General features: G+C 34.1%; 1 protein-coding gene across 1 annotated transcript in view; it reads left to right on the plus strand.

Moving 5' to 3' along the window:
- Positions 1-15,333, plus strand: part of GPR137C (G protein-coupled receptor 137C) — a 66,056-nt gene extending 50,723 nt beyond the window's left edge. Inside the window, exons 4-7 of the mRNA XM_059373212.1 lie at positions 8,936-9,085; positions 10,398-10,523; positions 10,706-10,824; positions 11,796-15,333. Coding sequence (XP_059229195.1) covers positions 8,936-9,085; positions 10,398-10,523; positions 10,706-10,824; positions 11,796-11,973 — 573 coding nt within the window. The 3' untranslated portion in view covers positions 11,974-15,333. The remainder of the gene's footprint in view (positions 1-8,935; positions 9,086-10,397; positions 10,524-10,705; positions 10,825-11,795) is intronic.
- Positions 15,334-17,061: the final 1,728 nt, after the last annotated feature.

Consider the following 17,061-nt stretch of genomic DNA (forward strand, 5'->3'; position numbering starts at 1 on the left):
CACAGTTGACCTGCAATAAACAATCAGAAGAGTTTTCAACACTTTGAATATTTCAGCCACTTATGTTTCTTCTCAGACATTAAGATAAAAGAATATCTCCCTGGATGATTAACTGGGGCTGACACCAGACAAATAGAAACAAAATTAGTCTTGCTAATTTTTGTAAGACAAAAATATAAATCTGGCAAAATATAAATATAAATATAAATATAAATCTGTAGACAAGGTATTAAATCACTCCTTGTTTTCAGTTATATCTTTAAATCAATGAGTTTCTGTATTATTGGAAAAAGGCAATGCCATAATTTCTTGAATGGACTTCCCATCCAGTAGGCATTCAGCAATATCAACTCTATTAAGACTTTAGTGGTTTCTCAGCTACCATGTGTGGTTTCTCAGCCAATGGATAGCGAATGCCATATATTAGAGCAATATAATAGTGTAGTCTGTGATATGTTTGAATGGCTTTTTCATTCCTAGTTTGTAAGGTTATAAAAATAATTTTTGTTATTTAAAGTGCTCACCACGCCTGCATTTAAATTTTCAGTTCCTTTTGCCTTTAAACTCTGATCGACTGGTCTCAAAATGATGCTGCAGCCTCATTGGGCCATAATACTATTCAAAAAGCTTCTCTCATAGAAGATACAATAAGGTAAATTATCCAATGTTGATAATTGAAAGAAAGTTTTCATCACATTTTATTTGATAAAACAAGTCAGTTTCTTCCAGTTCCTTTGAGGTAGATTCTTTTCATTATTGAGTCACAGAATTCTAATCACTTTCATCTTTCTCAGCATCTTAGAGGTAAACAGGGTCATTGTGTGTTGAGAAATATATTTTTTTATTGTGGCAAAATATACATAACATAAAAGTTACCATTGTACTCATTTTTAAGTGTACAGTTCAGTGACATTTAATAGGTTCATATTGTTATACAACCATCACCACCATCTAACTCCAGAACATTTCATTACCCCATACTGAAACTCTTATCCATTAAAAAATAATTCCCCATTCTTAAGTCAATAATCCATTCTTAACTATGAAAAAATATGTTTTCACTTTAGAGTAAAATGTGATTAATTTTTAAAATGCATTTAATATCAAATTTTAAATTTTTTTTTAAAGATTTTATTTATTTGACAGAGGCAGCCAGAGAGGGAGCAGCAGGCAAGGGAAGAAGCAGGCTTCCCGCTGAGCAGGGAGCCTGAGGCAGGGCTCAATCCCAGAATTCTGGGATCACGACCTGAGCCAAAGGCAGACGCTCAAGGTCTGAGCCACCCAGGTGCCCCAAATTTTAAATTTTTTAAAACTCTTAAATATTGTAAAACAAATCTATCAGGAATACCTATTCCTGATATTTCCACGGAGATACAAGATTTCAAAATAACTACACATTGGATGATAATAAGGTTTTAGCAGATATGACAGGTATAACCAAAGAAAACTAGTAAGAGCCCAGTAAAAGTAAGAGAACACGCAGAGTTCATCTCTGAAAGTGCACATATTTACACCTTAATTCTATTATAACAGGAATTCTAGAAAACACAAGAATACACATGTACACAAAACGTTGACATCACTTATCATGTAGCCTGCTGTGTGTTCTAAAAAGAATTAGAGTACAATAGGTAAATAACATCTCAGTGTTCTAAAAAGAATTAGAGTACAATAGGTAAATAACATCTCAGTATTTTTTATCATATTGATTTTAATCTTAAGGTCACTGGAACACACTTTTTAAGAACTACTGCCCTAGAGCAACCACTTAAGGCAAAACAAAACAAACAAACAAAAACTAGTGAAGTGTAGTTAAAAATCCAATAGATAAGTTAAAATGGAATTCTTAAAAATATTCAATTAACACAAAAGAACACAAGTAAGAGACCGAGGAAAAACAACACCAACAACAAAACACAAGAGGGACAAACAGAAAACAAACAGTAAAATGTAAAATCTAAATCCAAACATATAACTAGTTGTATTCAAAAAATACACTCCCATTAAAAAGTAGAGACTGGGGCGCCTAGGTGGCTCAGTGGGTTAAAGCCTCTGCCTTTGGCTCAGGTCATGATCTCGGGGTCTTGGGATCAAGCCCCGCATCGGGCTCTCTGCTTGGCAGGGAGCCTGCTTCCTCCTCTCTCTGCCTGTCTCTCTGCCTACTTGTGATCTCTGTCAAATAAATAAATAAAATCTTAAAAAAAAAAATCTAAACAGTACTATCAACACCCTTAAGCTAATTGACTCTCACTAACTGGAGAACACACATTTCTTCCACTTTAGCATGGAAATGGTCATCAACATAAAAGAAATCACAAAGGAAATTAGAAAATATTTCACATAGGGATGCCTGTATGGCTCATTGGTTAAGCATCTGCCTTTGGCTCGGGTCATGATCCCAGAGTCCTGGGATCAAGTCCTGCACTAGGCTTCTTACTCAGCAGGGAGCCTGCTTCTCCCTCTTTGCAACTCCCACTGTTTGTGCTCTATCTCTGACAAATAAGTAAAATCTTTAAAAAAAAAAAAAAAGAAAAGAAAAGAAAAGATTTCATATAGGATAATAAAATATAATACACCAAAAATTGTAGGATGCTGCTAAAATAGTGCTTGAAGAGAAAAATATAACTTTAAATACTATATATTAGAATAGAAGAAATATATAAAATTGTGACCTAAGAATTCACCTTAGAAACTACAAGGGGAAACTAGGAAAATTTTTAAAAAGAGAGAGAGACAAAATAAGTGGAAGGACTGCAATAGTAAAGATAATAGAAATAAGTGAATCAGAAAATTAACAATAAAGAAATTAAAGCCAAAAGTTAATAGTGAATATATATATATAAAAAAATCTCATGTACAGAAAAAAGCAGAGTGAAAACACAAACTGCCAATACCATGAATGAAAGAGGGAATATCACTATAGATCTTACTAGGCATTAAAGAAAAATGAAGGAATGTTATGAACAACCCTTTGTGGGTAAATCTGACAACTTAGAGGAAATGGAAAATTACTTTAAAAATACAACTTAACAAATTGTTAGAAGACAAAATATAAAATCTGAATAGCCCTTAAATTTCTTAAGGAAATCTAAGTTGCTATCAGAAATTTCCCTCAAAGAAAACTCTAGGGCTAGATGGTTTCGCTGGTTAATTTTATCAAATATTTAAAAAAATAATAATAGCAATATTAAACAAATTCTTTTGAAAATAGAGAAGGAAGGAACATTTTCCAACATACATAATGAGGACAGCATTACTGATACCAAAGATTTGGTATCAAATCTTTGACAAAGATTTACAAAACAAATAAAAATTACAAACTATTGTCCCTTATACTTAAAGATGCAGAATCTCAGCAACATATAAAAAGAATAATAAATCATGACCAAGTAGAATTTATCACAGGAATGCAGCATTGGTTTAACATTTAAAAACCAATCAATTTAAATCACTACATTAAGAAAACAAGGAGAAAAAAAATAATAAATTGAATAGATGTAGAAAAAGCATTTGACAAAATTTAGCACCCTCTATGATTAAAAAAAAAAAGCAGAATAAAGAATATAAAGAATACTAGGAATATTCCTCAATCTGATAAAATACCTTCTATAACTACTTACAATCAATATCATAATTAAAGTATGGAAAAGTATATCATACTTAAAGGATAGAAAACAAAGCAAGGATGCCCATTCTCACCACTTCTATTCAATATTCCAAGAAAACAAGCAAAAAAAAAAAAAAAAAAGAAACAAAGTTATAAAATTGGAAATAAAAAAGTAAAAATGTCTCTAAGTGCAGACAACAGAATTGTTTATATAAAACATCTTTTAAAACTTAATATTTAAATAACTAGATAACTACTAGAAATTTGAATGTAGCAAGTTCTCAGTATACAAGGTCAAAATACAAAATTATATTGTATTTATACATATATCAAAAGCAGACAATTAAAAGATGAAATTCAAAAAATAACCCCATTTATATTAGCATCAAATAAACCAAAATACTTTGAACAAATTTTCCAAAAAACAATACCTCTATACTGAAAACTACAAAATATTGCTGACAGAAACTAAAGAAGACTTAAATCAGTGGATACCATTGTTCATGGATTGGAAGATGCAGTATGGTTAAGATGGCAATTTTCCCCAAAATGATCTACAGATTCAAAACAATCCTAATCATAATTCTACCATGTGGTTCTTAAAAACAGAAATTGGCAATTTTATTTTAAAATGTATGTGGAAATGAAAATGACCTAAAAATTCTTTTATTTTTTTTATTTTTTTTTAAGATTTTATTTATTTATTTGACAGATAGAGATCACAAGTAGGCAGAGAAGCAGGCAGAGGGAGAGGAGGAAGCAGGCTCCCTGCTAAGCAGAGAGCCCGATGCAGGGCTCAATCCCAGGACCCTGGGATCATGACCTGAGCCGAAGGCAGAGGCTTTAACCCACTGAGCCACCCAGGCGCCCCTAAAAATTCTTTTAAAGTAGTGCTTCCTAGTAGAACTTTGTGTGTGATGAAAATATTTTATATCTGCATTATTCAGTATTGTAACAAGCCATATGTAACTACTGAGCATTTGAAATGTTGCTATTGTGAAAGAGGAGTTGATAATTTAATTTTTAATTTTTTTAGTTAAATTCAATTAATTAACATATAATATATTATTAGCTTTTAGAGGTAGAGTTCAGTGATTCATCAAATGCATATAACACCCAGTGCTCATTATATCACATGCCTTCCTTGACACCCATCATGCAGTTACCCCTTCTCCCCCACCCATCTCCCCTCCAGCCACTCTTGGTATGTTCCCTATAGTTAAGAGTCCCTTACAGGAAGTGCCTGGGTGGCTCAGTCAGTTAAATATCTGCCTTTGGCTCAGGTTCTGATCTCAAGATCCTGATGAGATCAGAACCTGATCAAGCCCTATGTCAGACTTCCTGTTTGGTGGGCTCTCTGGTTCTCCCACTCCCCCCTCTGCCCTTTCTTGCCCCTCATGTGTGTGAGTGTGTTCTCTCTCTCAAGTAAATAAATAATTTAATTTAATTTAAATGTAAATACTCACATGAAGCTAAAGGCTATTATACTGAACAATGCAGAAAGAAACCCTGAAAAAGCAGGGACTTACACTACATGGCTTTGAAATTTAGTATAAAGCTACAATAATTAAGACTGTGTGACTAGCATAAAAGAGGCAAACAGATCAATGGAACAGAATAGAAAGCTAGAAATCAATTCACATTTATAAGGTCTTTTGATTTATGACAAAGGTGCTAAAGCAATCCAAAGGGGAAATGGGAGCTTTTCAACAAATGAAGCTGTAAAAACTGAGTATCTAAATGAAATAAAATGAACCCCTAACTTTATTTCATACTATATTCATATAAAAAAAAATTTTAATGAATCATAGACCTAAATATAAATGAAAAAACTCTAAAGCTTTTAGAAGTAAACACAGAAAAACATCTTTATAACTTGGGAGTAAGCAAAGATCTCTTAGGTCATAGAAAGTATTCAGAAGGAATAAATTGATAGATTAAGCTTAATTAAAAGTTCAAATTTCTCATCCAAAGAAAAGACTAAGAAAATGCAAAGGCAAAGCACAGACTTCAAGATAATATTTGCAATACATATTTCTGACAAGGGACTCATTTCCAGCATATATAGAGATCTCCTACAACTCAAAAAAAAAAAAAAAAAAAAAAAGATAACCCAATTTAGAAGTGGTCAAAGATATGACTAGATTTTTCATAAAGAAGATATACAAATGGCCAATAAGTCATTGGGGAAATGCAAATTAAAACCAAAATGAGATACAACTATACATCTACCAGCATGGCTAAAATTAGAAAGCTTGAAAAACCCTGTTGTTCTCTAGGATGTGGAGCAACTGGAACTCTCGTACTTTGTTGGAAGTGTAAAAGTGTACCTCCATCTTGGAAAAAGATCTGACAGTTTCTTATACAGCTGAACTTATACCTACATATGATCCAGTAATTCCATTTTTAGGTATTTACCACAAAGAAGTGAAAGGACATGTCCACAAAACGACTTGTATAAGAATGTTTGTAGAAACTGTGCATCAACAGATGAAACTCTCATATAAACAATTTCATCTAATTAGTAGAATTAGTGTGGTCAACTGTCCTGGTTTCTCTGCGGCTGAGAAGTTTTCTGGGATGTGGGACTTTCTTGAGCAAACCAGGAGGAGTTGGTCATTCTAATCAACCACTTGAGCAATACAAAGACCAAACTACTGAAACATCCAACAACATACATGAAGCAGAAAACATTATGCTGACTGAATGAAACCTACAAAAGAGTTCATATTCAATGGTCCCATTTAGTTGAAGTTCAGAACTAAGTTATAAAAACAGAAGCAGGAGAGTATATGCCTTTGAGGGTTTGGCTGATGGGGAAGAGGTATGAGGAACTTTCTGGCATGATGGCAATGTTCTCTATTTTGGTAGAAATTTGGGTTATATTGGTGTATACGCATTTGTCAAAACTCTGAATGATAAGTTGAAATTTCTGTATACCTGCATTTAAAAATACCTGTAAACAAAATTGAACTATAGTCAATGATATACATAGCAATATATTAGTAATCGACATCCTGGAGTGAGGTGTAACTCTTCCTTCCTTGTCTGGTGTGGAATTTCCGGAAAAGAGCAGGGCTAGAGGAAAGGAAAATAAGACCTTGAGGACTGCTCCGAAGTGGAATTGTTATGTTACGACTCCATCCATTTTAGGAAGATTTTCTTTAGCTTTTGACAACAGCTTCCATGTTGCAGAATCCTTTTTTACTTTCTTTTGTTTTGTAATTCTGTGTTTTGCAGGAAGAATCTTCTTTTGTTTTCTAAATTAGTAGGCTTCTTTCATTGTTATATGTATGTAATTTGTCTGTAATCTTGTTTTATTAATTACCTCAGTGTTATTGATTCTTTGCTCTTTTCTAGCAGTCTTATTTTTTTTAGTTTTTATAGTACTTATAAGTATAAGCAGAATCTCTCTATATGATGTCTGGGATCAAGCCCATTTAGGGGTCATTTTATTCCTCTGTAAATTTATTTATGATTATTTTAAAGAATGGTAATGCTTACAGCATTCTAAGTTTGTGTTACTCAGTGTTTCTTTAATAATACAGTACTTCTAAAATTGGATCTGGATTGGTTTTAGATTAGCTTTTTTAGTAGATTAGCTTTTTTTTTCAGTTTTTGGGGGGATTCACAAAAATAAAAGTGCACACCGTAGAAAATTTTAGACTTAACTTTAGAGAATTTTAATCTTGCTAGGGTTTTATTTATTTTCACACACACTTTTTGTTATGGTAGTGACTAAGCTTAAAAAGGTACTCTCTCAACATCTTTCAAGGTATCTTTTATCTTTTAGTTCTTCTTCTCATATGCCCCTAAAATGTGTTGTTCTTATAAAGAAGTAAGTTATAATAATGGTTCTCAATCCTATCAAACCCAGCACACCCCTCTGATAAGTATTTTTAATAAACTCTTTCTATCCTGCAATTAACAATTTATTAATCTGCCTACACAAATAACTTCAAAAATTCAACATAATTGCCCTGGGTATAAAGAGGAAATAAAAGGAAAGCAATTGACCAATATTTCAATATGTAAATTTGGGGGCATGATGTCAGATGCTTGTTATCTGTACACAGAAACTGAATGGGACAGCTAAAAACACAGACTGTTACAGGGTATTGTGTTAGTGACTTACACACCACACACAGTATTGCTGTCTGTATCACAATTTTCCAAATTTTGGCCATTCTTGGTAAAGTTCTGAACAAAACAAATTACAAATTTCCCTCAGTTTACATGTTATATGTGTGTCTGGAAATGTTGGCATCTATTGAAACTATGCAAACATAAACATTTTTTATATATTAAACAATTGGGTTTTTGCTCAGATCATTACAAACAGGTTTTTCATCTTCATGAATTTCTAAGAGGACCCTGGAAAGTTAGAGAAGGTTAGAGAGGAATTCTCTCATGTGGAGAACTCTCCTGTGAATTGTGGATCATCTAGCCTGCCCTGCCCTTGTGTGCTAAATGCCACCATGTGACAACCAGAACACAAACGTCCAAAACACCACACTGGGTGTTTTTTGCAGTACATCTCTTTGGCAATTGTGTCACTTCTCAGAATAATGTTTTTAATGCATAAGATAAATAGGATTACAAAGGAAACCAAATATATTGAAATATAGACCCCAGGTTAATAATCCCTGTGAAAAGGTGATACTGCACCTTTTTCCAGAATGCACAGTCGAGTTGAGTGTGACTACTAAATTGTGACTAAGTAATAAATTATAAGGTTTCCTATTTGGGGAAACAACAGAAGTCTTGGTATTAAAATATTGTGGATTTGAAAAAGTGCATTTGAGTGCCAACATCATTTTGTTGTCAACATAATGACTTCAATAAGGGACTTACATCAAGTCTTTAATAGAATGAAGCAAATAACATAGGAGCTGTATTTCTATTCTAATTTTGTATCTCATTAGAAATTAAGTGTATGAAATGGAATTTCCTCTATTTCTATTTCTTTTTCTTCTATTTCCTATTCTTTTCTCATTATGACTAAACTACTTCTCTTAATATCAATTTCACCAATTTATTTATTCACATATTAGGGAGTAAGGTAATCATGGCAGGACAAAATCTTCCTCCAGCTACCATTGGCCAAGTTGGCAAATAACTTATTTGTATTAATAGGGTAGTTTAAACACAAGTTTAGGTTGTGATTTTGGATAGGATAGGAATTGCAAAGGAGAATAACCAAGAGTTTATTCCACCAAGTGCTCACTCAATGAGCTCACCTCTACAAGAGGTGATTCTGTTGAATGTGGATGAACAGCTTGTGACAAATGTGTGGAGTGCTATGATGACGAATTTTCTCTCTTCTAGGGTATGTCTCTGTGCCAGACTGTTGTCGTAGGCTCTGTAGTCATTCTTCTCTACTCTTCGAGAGCTTGTTATAATTTGGTGGTGATCACCATATCTCAGGATACATTAGAAAGTCCATTTAATTATGGCTGGGATAATCTTTCAGATAAGGTAAGTAGCTATCATGTATTGCTAATCTAATAATATAATAATGAAATTAGCATTAACCAAGAGACTATTTTAAGTGTTTGACTTCCAAACATTTACCTCTGGTTATAACAATAACCATACTTAAAGTTTATGCTTAAAGATCCTCATTTACATGTGTCACTTAAAATCATTCTTCAGAGAGAACTTCTCCCAAAGGAGTATTTTCTTTTCTTTTTGTGGACAATACTAATAGGGCCATAAACCTATTTATTAGTCATAACCCTATATTTTACTAATTTTTTCAAGGATAGTGTTGAACTATCTCTAGATAAATTGACTGCCTGTCATTAGCTAGTGAATATGGGTATATTTTTAACTTGTTAGGATGAAATTTATTCTCTCAAACCCAAGACCTACATATAACCTAAATATTTGGTTTGGTTTTAGATATTTAAATAAGGATCTTTTCTGAAAAGCTGGTGTTATCAGTCATGATCATGGGAGAGCATTCATAGTTTCTGGGTGTCCAGGTGTTTGTTCTAGTAATTTCTGGTGCTTTAGCTATCATATTTCACCTCCCAGCTTTCTCCATCCCCCTCCTAAAAGTGCAGTTTGACATAGCTTCATGTCATGTCTTTACATTAATATAACTTTGTGCTGAATTTAAGACATTCTGGAATACCATTTTATCAGAATTTCAGTTACCTTTCTAAAGAAAAGGAATTTTCTTCGTTTTTGGTTTTGGTTTTTTTGGTTTTTTTTTCACCTGTAGTGAAATTTTCACCTGTAGTTCCAGCTGGCAGATTCTGTTCACTCCTTTTGCCTCTTCTCTCACCCAACAGCTAGCAGAGTAAAAGCAAATTCAATATGAAGTTTAGGCCCCAGAGCATTCTCCTTTTTTGCCCCAAAGCATATTTTTAAATAGTAGTGGGGCTGAGCACTTAACATGTGACATTTCTCGACAGGTGTGACTCAGTAGGTGCTATTTGGTTAGCTATGTAGTAGCTAGAACCAGTCGTCTCTTATAACTCTCTTCAGACTGTGGAGTCTAGAAATGAGATCATTTCAACTTACCCATGTACTAAAAATATTTTCACAAACTGATGCATTGAAAAAGTTAATAACTTTTTATTTTACTTAACATCAAAGCATTTTTATGTCCTTTAAAGGACATAAAACCACAAACTATGGAAAATGAATTTAGAGATTTATGTGCCTATAGTTGGTGTGTTTTAACTTACCCTACCTGAAACAAATTAACTGTGGCGGGTGACTGCTTATAAAAAAAAAAAAAAAAAGGTTTAAAAATGGCCCTGTCATACTCTGCTTACAGGCTCATCTTGAAGACATAAGTGGAGAAGAGTATATAGTATTTGGAATGGTCCTCTTTCTGTGGGAACATGTACCAGCATGGTCAGTGGTACTCTTTTTCCGGGCGCAGAGATTAAACCAGAATTTGGTATGATATCATAATATTCCCCAATGCCTGTTCCCCTTATTTTTATAAAAATAATGGAAAGTTTATATCAATTTTCTGGGGTTTTTTTGGGCAAAGCTTGAAACTAAAAAGCATTCTAGATCTCAGCCTCCTTTCTTAGTTGAAAAGAAACATTCATATGCTGTTTAATACTTTGTTCACAGGCACCTGCTGGCATGATAAATAGTCACAATTACAGTTCCAGAGCTTACTTTTTCGACAATCCAAGACGATACGATAGTGATGATGACTTGCCAAGACTGGGAAGTTCAAGAGAAGGAAGGTAGATGTACTCAATTAGTACTGAATAGATTGACAAGAACTAACCTAAGCTTTAACTCAAATATGAGAAAGGTAGATTGGGTGCCATATGTCAGTAAATAAGATCATTTAACCTGGATCTTAGAGCATTAGGCGTTACATGCAAAGCGGGACCTATACTATAAAGAACTGTCATCGGACTCTAAGCCCATATATTACCTTTATTTGGGAAATGCCCCTGTGTGTAAAATGGGACCATCTCATTTCAGGATTCTGTGTTGGTTCAGAGCTGGTAGGGGTTGATGAACAGGGAAGGAATAAGATTAGAGTGATTATGTTTCCTTTTTTATAGTGCTATTCAAAACCCACCAAGAAATCCTGGATGAAACTCTCAGGAAGCTTAGTGGCCATAGAAAATCTTGTGTCGTTCTTATTCTAAAACCATTGCGGCTCTGTACCATTAGCTGTGTAACAGGGCACTTTTAAGTGAAAGCTTAAATGCATATCTCCATAATGCTTTGAGCTAGAGAATAGCATTTTCTGCAATTCTCACTTCACTGGACAAGTTCCTTAACCCTTATTTTTTAGTCTGTTCTTCCTCTGTAAAATAGTGGTAATAGAGTTTATCTTATAAGATTGTTGTGAAGATTAAATAGGGTATGTGCATGTATATACATTATTATATATATACACACACAAACATGTCCTAAAAAAGAGTCTCGTCCTTAATAAGCACTATATTATTATCTGATAATCAAGTTCTAATTCTGATGTATTTATTCTTTTGTAATATGTGTTATAAAATCAAGGATATTAGATAAAAGTCATTACATTTTATAGAAAGCAATTACATTATTTGGCAAAAACCATATTTCAACATATTTGATACTAACTTTTTATATTATAAAAGTCACTGAATGCTAAAAATGCCAATGTGACCTATATTCTGATCACCATCCTATGGCCTTTTCGCCTTTTCTTTTCTTGTTGCAGTTTATCGAATTCGCAAGGTTTGGGCTGGTACGGCACCATGACTGGGTGTGGCAGCAACAGTTACACAGTTTCTCCCCACCTGAATGGACCTGTGACAGATACTGCTCCATTGCTGTTTACTTGTAGCAACTTAGATATGAGCAATCACCATAGCTTGTATGTAACACCACAAAACTGAGAGCATTACCGAGATGTGATTCCGCCATTGTCTTACATGAACGTGTATAATCGATGTGTTTAAATTCCACCTACATAAACATTCCATTATCTGTCGCAACTGAAAACAAAGCCTGGAAATGTGGCTGTGTTCAGCAGAGGACACACCTGTTACTTTTGACTTCATAGCAAAACGAAGTAAAATGGGAAGTGTGGAGTGGGAGAAAAGGTTTAGATCTTAAGGCACTTGATGGCTGCAAACACCCTGACTCTGGAACATCACATGCATATTTGCATATTTGCACTTTTATCTTTGTCCTCAAAGAGTACACCGCGGTCCCCAAAGTCACACTCCAGTGTTCACACTAGGATATTACACTGTACACCTAATTAGGAGGCAATTTTCCTATGAAAAATCAAAGCCTGTATATTCAGTGGTGTATTCTATGCAGAATTCTTACCCAATAAAAATTTTACAGTGTGAACAGTGCACAGGATTAAGGCGTAACAATGTATCATTCTTTTTTAAAATCTAAAATATATGTAATCATTGAAGATAGTTCTTTTAAGCATGATTGTAAAATACCAACTGAAATTATTCAATCATTTTTTTTAAACAACCATAGTATCCTTTTCAGTGATGACTGGCAGTGTTCTTTGGAAAGCCACAGGCATTTCTTCAAGAAAGTATACCGGTGAAAATTATGTGGCTATTTTGAGTAGAATTGGTCAAGTGATTATTTTGTATGATTAAGATATCTGTAGTAGTTTAAGCATGATTCTTCAAGAAAGCAATAGTGATTTTTGCATAGGGAGATTTTGGTAGAAACTTCTTGGGACTAAACAAGTTTACAGATGCATTTAAGAATTATCCATAAAATGTACGATTCTAAGTTAAAACATGAGTACATTTTCAAAGCATTGGGTTTAGCTGAACAAGATATAGCTGATTGTACCTATTGAATCAGAATTGTCCTCAGGTAAATTAAATCATGATACATTATTGCATTAAACTCAAGTGCAATACTTCGTAAGACATATAATTCCTCCTTTAGTTTTCCCGTTTTTATATCTTGTAAATGGGCAAAGCCAGATCAAATTTAATTCAAATTAATTCCAGCACTGAATAAGCAAACTGACGCAAAGGTACTAACTAGGTAAGTTTAACAATATTGAAATACTTCTAGAATTATATTAAAACTGTCTTGAATGTCCTATCCCAAATCTAAAAATATATATATATGATAGGCTAAGGTAATAAAGGATTTTAAAATGCACTTTCTACCAGTATCTATACAGAAAGAAGTAGATGCTGAATACCTCAAGATGCCAAGGGAACAGGCAACATTGGGAAGTTGTCACAACATGCTTAAGGACGACCAGCTATGTAAAATTGTCTGCTGATCTGTTTCTTCAGAACTGAACTAATACAACTGTCCTTTTCTGTCTTCTACTTTAATTAGAAAGTTATGTTTTATTTGTATTCTTAATATACATTTTGATGGAAAAAAACACCATTCAATGTTTTAATAATTGCTTATTTAGTAACTTCACAGAAGTTTAACAGGAACAAATGAAATTTTTAATACTTTCACTCTTTTGAAAGGCTGGTACATAGCCAAAGAAATTCCTTCTTTTTATCATACAAAATGACTTTGAACTCAATCAGAAGCATAAACCTACAGGTATGTTACTTTGGGTTTGTTTATAAGTTCTCTTGTTGTAACCAAATTCTTTAAAAATGTATATAGTACAGAAGTTAACCTTAGTATTTACATGACAACATAACATGCACTTAACTGAGTATATTTTGAGGACAATTTCAGTTACTACATTTCTTTTCAGAAACTATTTATTTTCCTAATAATGTTGGGTGTCTACCTGTTATCTCTGTGACTTCTTGGGGTTCAAAGTAAATAAGGTACATTTTTTCTAAGGCCTCCCTAGGTAGTTTTCCTATTTGACCAGATAAGCAAAGATTACTTTAAAAAAAAAAAAAAATTCCAGGTAAAATATCTTGGTTCTTTCAGCTGCATTTGTGGATTCTTCCAAATTTCAGATTTGTATATTTCTTCTTATCCCTAACTAGGGTACCTGAATTCTTACATTTGTCTCCTTATACACATCTCCCATAATACATCACCAAAGACAAAGAAAGATAAGCTTCTGGCCCAATATTTGCTTAAAAATTCCAAAGCACTAGGAGCACTTTAAGTTTGGTCTCGAAAGAAGGAGTTGATGAAATCAAAGGGCTACCGATTCCCTGCTCATCCTGCACTGAAGCACATGATGACAATTTCAGACCTTTTTCGGTTAATTAGAATGGTGAATTTCATTGCTTAAGTGTGTAATTCTACAGTGATTAGCAGTACTTGTTTTTATTGTTTCATTTGGGTGGTCATTAATTTTGAGACTCTTACCACTCATTATAGCTGGTTGTAGTTTTATGAAAGATGTAATTTATAGTTAAAGTGGCTTTTTTATGCATAGCTGCCTTTTTTATTGTTTAACAGTGTTTCTCAGCTATACAGTCAGTTTCAAACTGGTCATAAAAGTATAGCTGTGGCCAATGAATGTATTTATTTGTTGTTTCACTAAATGGTAACAAAACACTACTGTTAAAAATAAAAGTGTTTGTGCTTTTATTTGGTGCTCTGGTTTGCTTAAAATGTCTCCATTGACAACCCTGAGTTTCTAGCATACCCAGGGAAGAACCCTAGTGCTACCAAAGAAAAGACAAAAATATCAGGAATTGCAAATGACAGTTTGTTGTTAGTGAGCTTATATTTACATCTGGACATTATGTCCCTCAATGTTATACAGATTTTGTGTGAATTTGCACCTTAGTTTAAAATATCAGTATGATTTTGATAGTACATTTATTCCAACATTAAGCTAAGAAAAAATATTTGTAATGAAGTGACTTAGAACACAGCTCTCCTTCTCCTTCAATTTTAAACAGGAATAAATTTAGCTAGGCCATAATGTTGGGCAGTTATTCTTTGATTATTCAAGAAATTCTTCAGTGATGTTGTTGCCTTTTCCCCTCAAAGAATAGTTCTTACCATTTTTTCCATAATAGACTTCATAACTTCATTCACTTCACAACTTGCCAAAACTACACCAAATTTTTAGCTTTACCGACCTTCCCCCAATGTCACAAATCCTTGGGAATCAATTGACTCTTGTTGTAAAGAATATTTGGAGTGAAGATCTGACCTCTAGTACAATAAAATTGTCATCTGAAAAGCAATTATTCAACAAACATTTATTAAGTGTTCATATGCTAAAAAATATGCTATGGAGATGCAAATGTGGGTAACGTTCCATTTCCTGCCCTTAAGGAGCTCACATTCTAGTAAAGGAGGCTTAAAAGAAAATACAGTACAAGTGACACAATAGAGGTAGGTTGTAATTACAGTGGTGACATTAAAGAGGCAATTAGAAGATACTCCTTGAGTGGAGCAAGGGCGGTTTCACAGAGGCGGGCGTTATGGTGGTCTGCAACAAGAAATGGGCATTTTCCAGGTAGGAAGGACAGCTAGAGCATATGATGCAGAGAGAACAGCATGCACCAAGGTGACCTGGCACATTTGAAGAACTATGTGTTTTATCAAAGCATGGTGGCTGGGGGCACCACTGGGTGACATGTCAGAGGACCTTGTTTGAGTCTTCTAGAAAGCCTACTGTGACAGTACTGTGGGGTGTATGGGAGGAGATAGGCTGGGAACAGGGAAGCAGGCCAGTGTAGTGCTCTAGATAAGAGCAAAGAAAAGGGAGAGACAGACATCAGACATGTGGAGATCAACTCCACAGTGCTAACACACTAACCAGATAGGGAAGGATGCAGAGCAACGAGCCTGGAGAATTTAGATGATGATGGCTCTAAAATTAACCAGAGTAAGGATCACAGGCACAAGAATAGATTTGCGGGGGGAAATGATGGTTTTAAGACCCACAGGTATCTGTGGGACAACAGTAAAGACATGTTATAAACAGACGGATTGAGAAGTCTGGACTAATGGTAAGAACTTGGACATCATTGAGTCATAACTACCTAAGAGGGAGAAGTAAGTGGTGGTCAAAGTCTGAGGAATAACATTTAAGGCATAAATGAAAAAAGCCTTAAAAAAGGACACATCCAGGAGCCCAGGAGTGAAATATAAGGAACCTGAGGGAGGGGTATAGGGGCATATCTTTAAAGAAGGGGGCTGCCCAACAGTATCAAATGCAGGGGGGAAAAAAAAAGTCAAATAAGAAATGGCTTCTGAACTGAATTATGAATTTTAGAACTGAAATTTTTGACTTCAAAAGAAGAAATGGTTAGGGACTACAGAGTCAAAAGCAAGATTTTTGGTTAAGGAGCAAGTGGGAGGTGACAAAGTGATGACAGAAATATTCTTTCAAAAAGACTGACTTAAAAAAGGGTGAGGGCATGACGTGAGAGTCGGAAGAGCACACAGACAAAACTGCCATTTAAACCCTCCCACCACAGGTTCAGAGTAGTACAGATGTCCTTTGAACTTTTACACACGGTGCTCACGGCATAGTCTGAGTTTCCAAGAATATTGACTTAGTAAGTAGGTTAATGTCATTCTTTTCCTGCCTTCTTCAATTGGGGGTGGGAGAGAGAAAAATATGACACATATTGTTAAACTCAGCTCTGTGGTTTTTTCATTTAAGATGTACCAAATACATATTCATACATTCAACAAATATTTATTGGATACCCACCATGTGCTTACTATGTACTTGGCCATATACCAGGCTTCAGGGACACAGAAAAGAAGTATACAGCAGTATAAAATAGTATTTCTAAACCATCATATAAATAAACCCTGCTTCATTAATAATGTGACATCTCAACATGGTATAACTTCCTAGTATAAAGAGGGCACACATCATTTTGAGGTATAGTTTCTTTTATAATGTCTTTCACAATTACCATGTTATTAAAATTCTTAAACCCCTTCAAATATTTTTATCATTAAAGAACTGCCACTAATAAAAATCTTCCAAAATTAATTTTTAGGGATAAAAAGGAAATGAACCTCAGGTATAAAGAACAAAGATTATATGCCCGATGACTATATAGATCAAGCGTCAAAAG

Source organism: Mustela nigripes, chromosome 13 (genome assembly GCF_022355385.1).
Source record: "Mustela nigripes isolate SB6536 chromosome 13, MUSNIG.SB6536, whole genome shotgun sequence".
NCBI classification, from domain to species: domain Eukaryota; kingdom Metazoa; phylum Chordata; class Mammalia; order Carnivora; family Mustelidae; genus Mustela; species Mustela nigripes.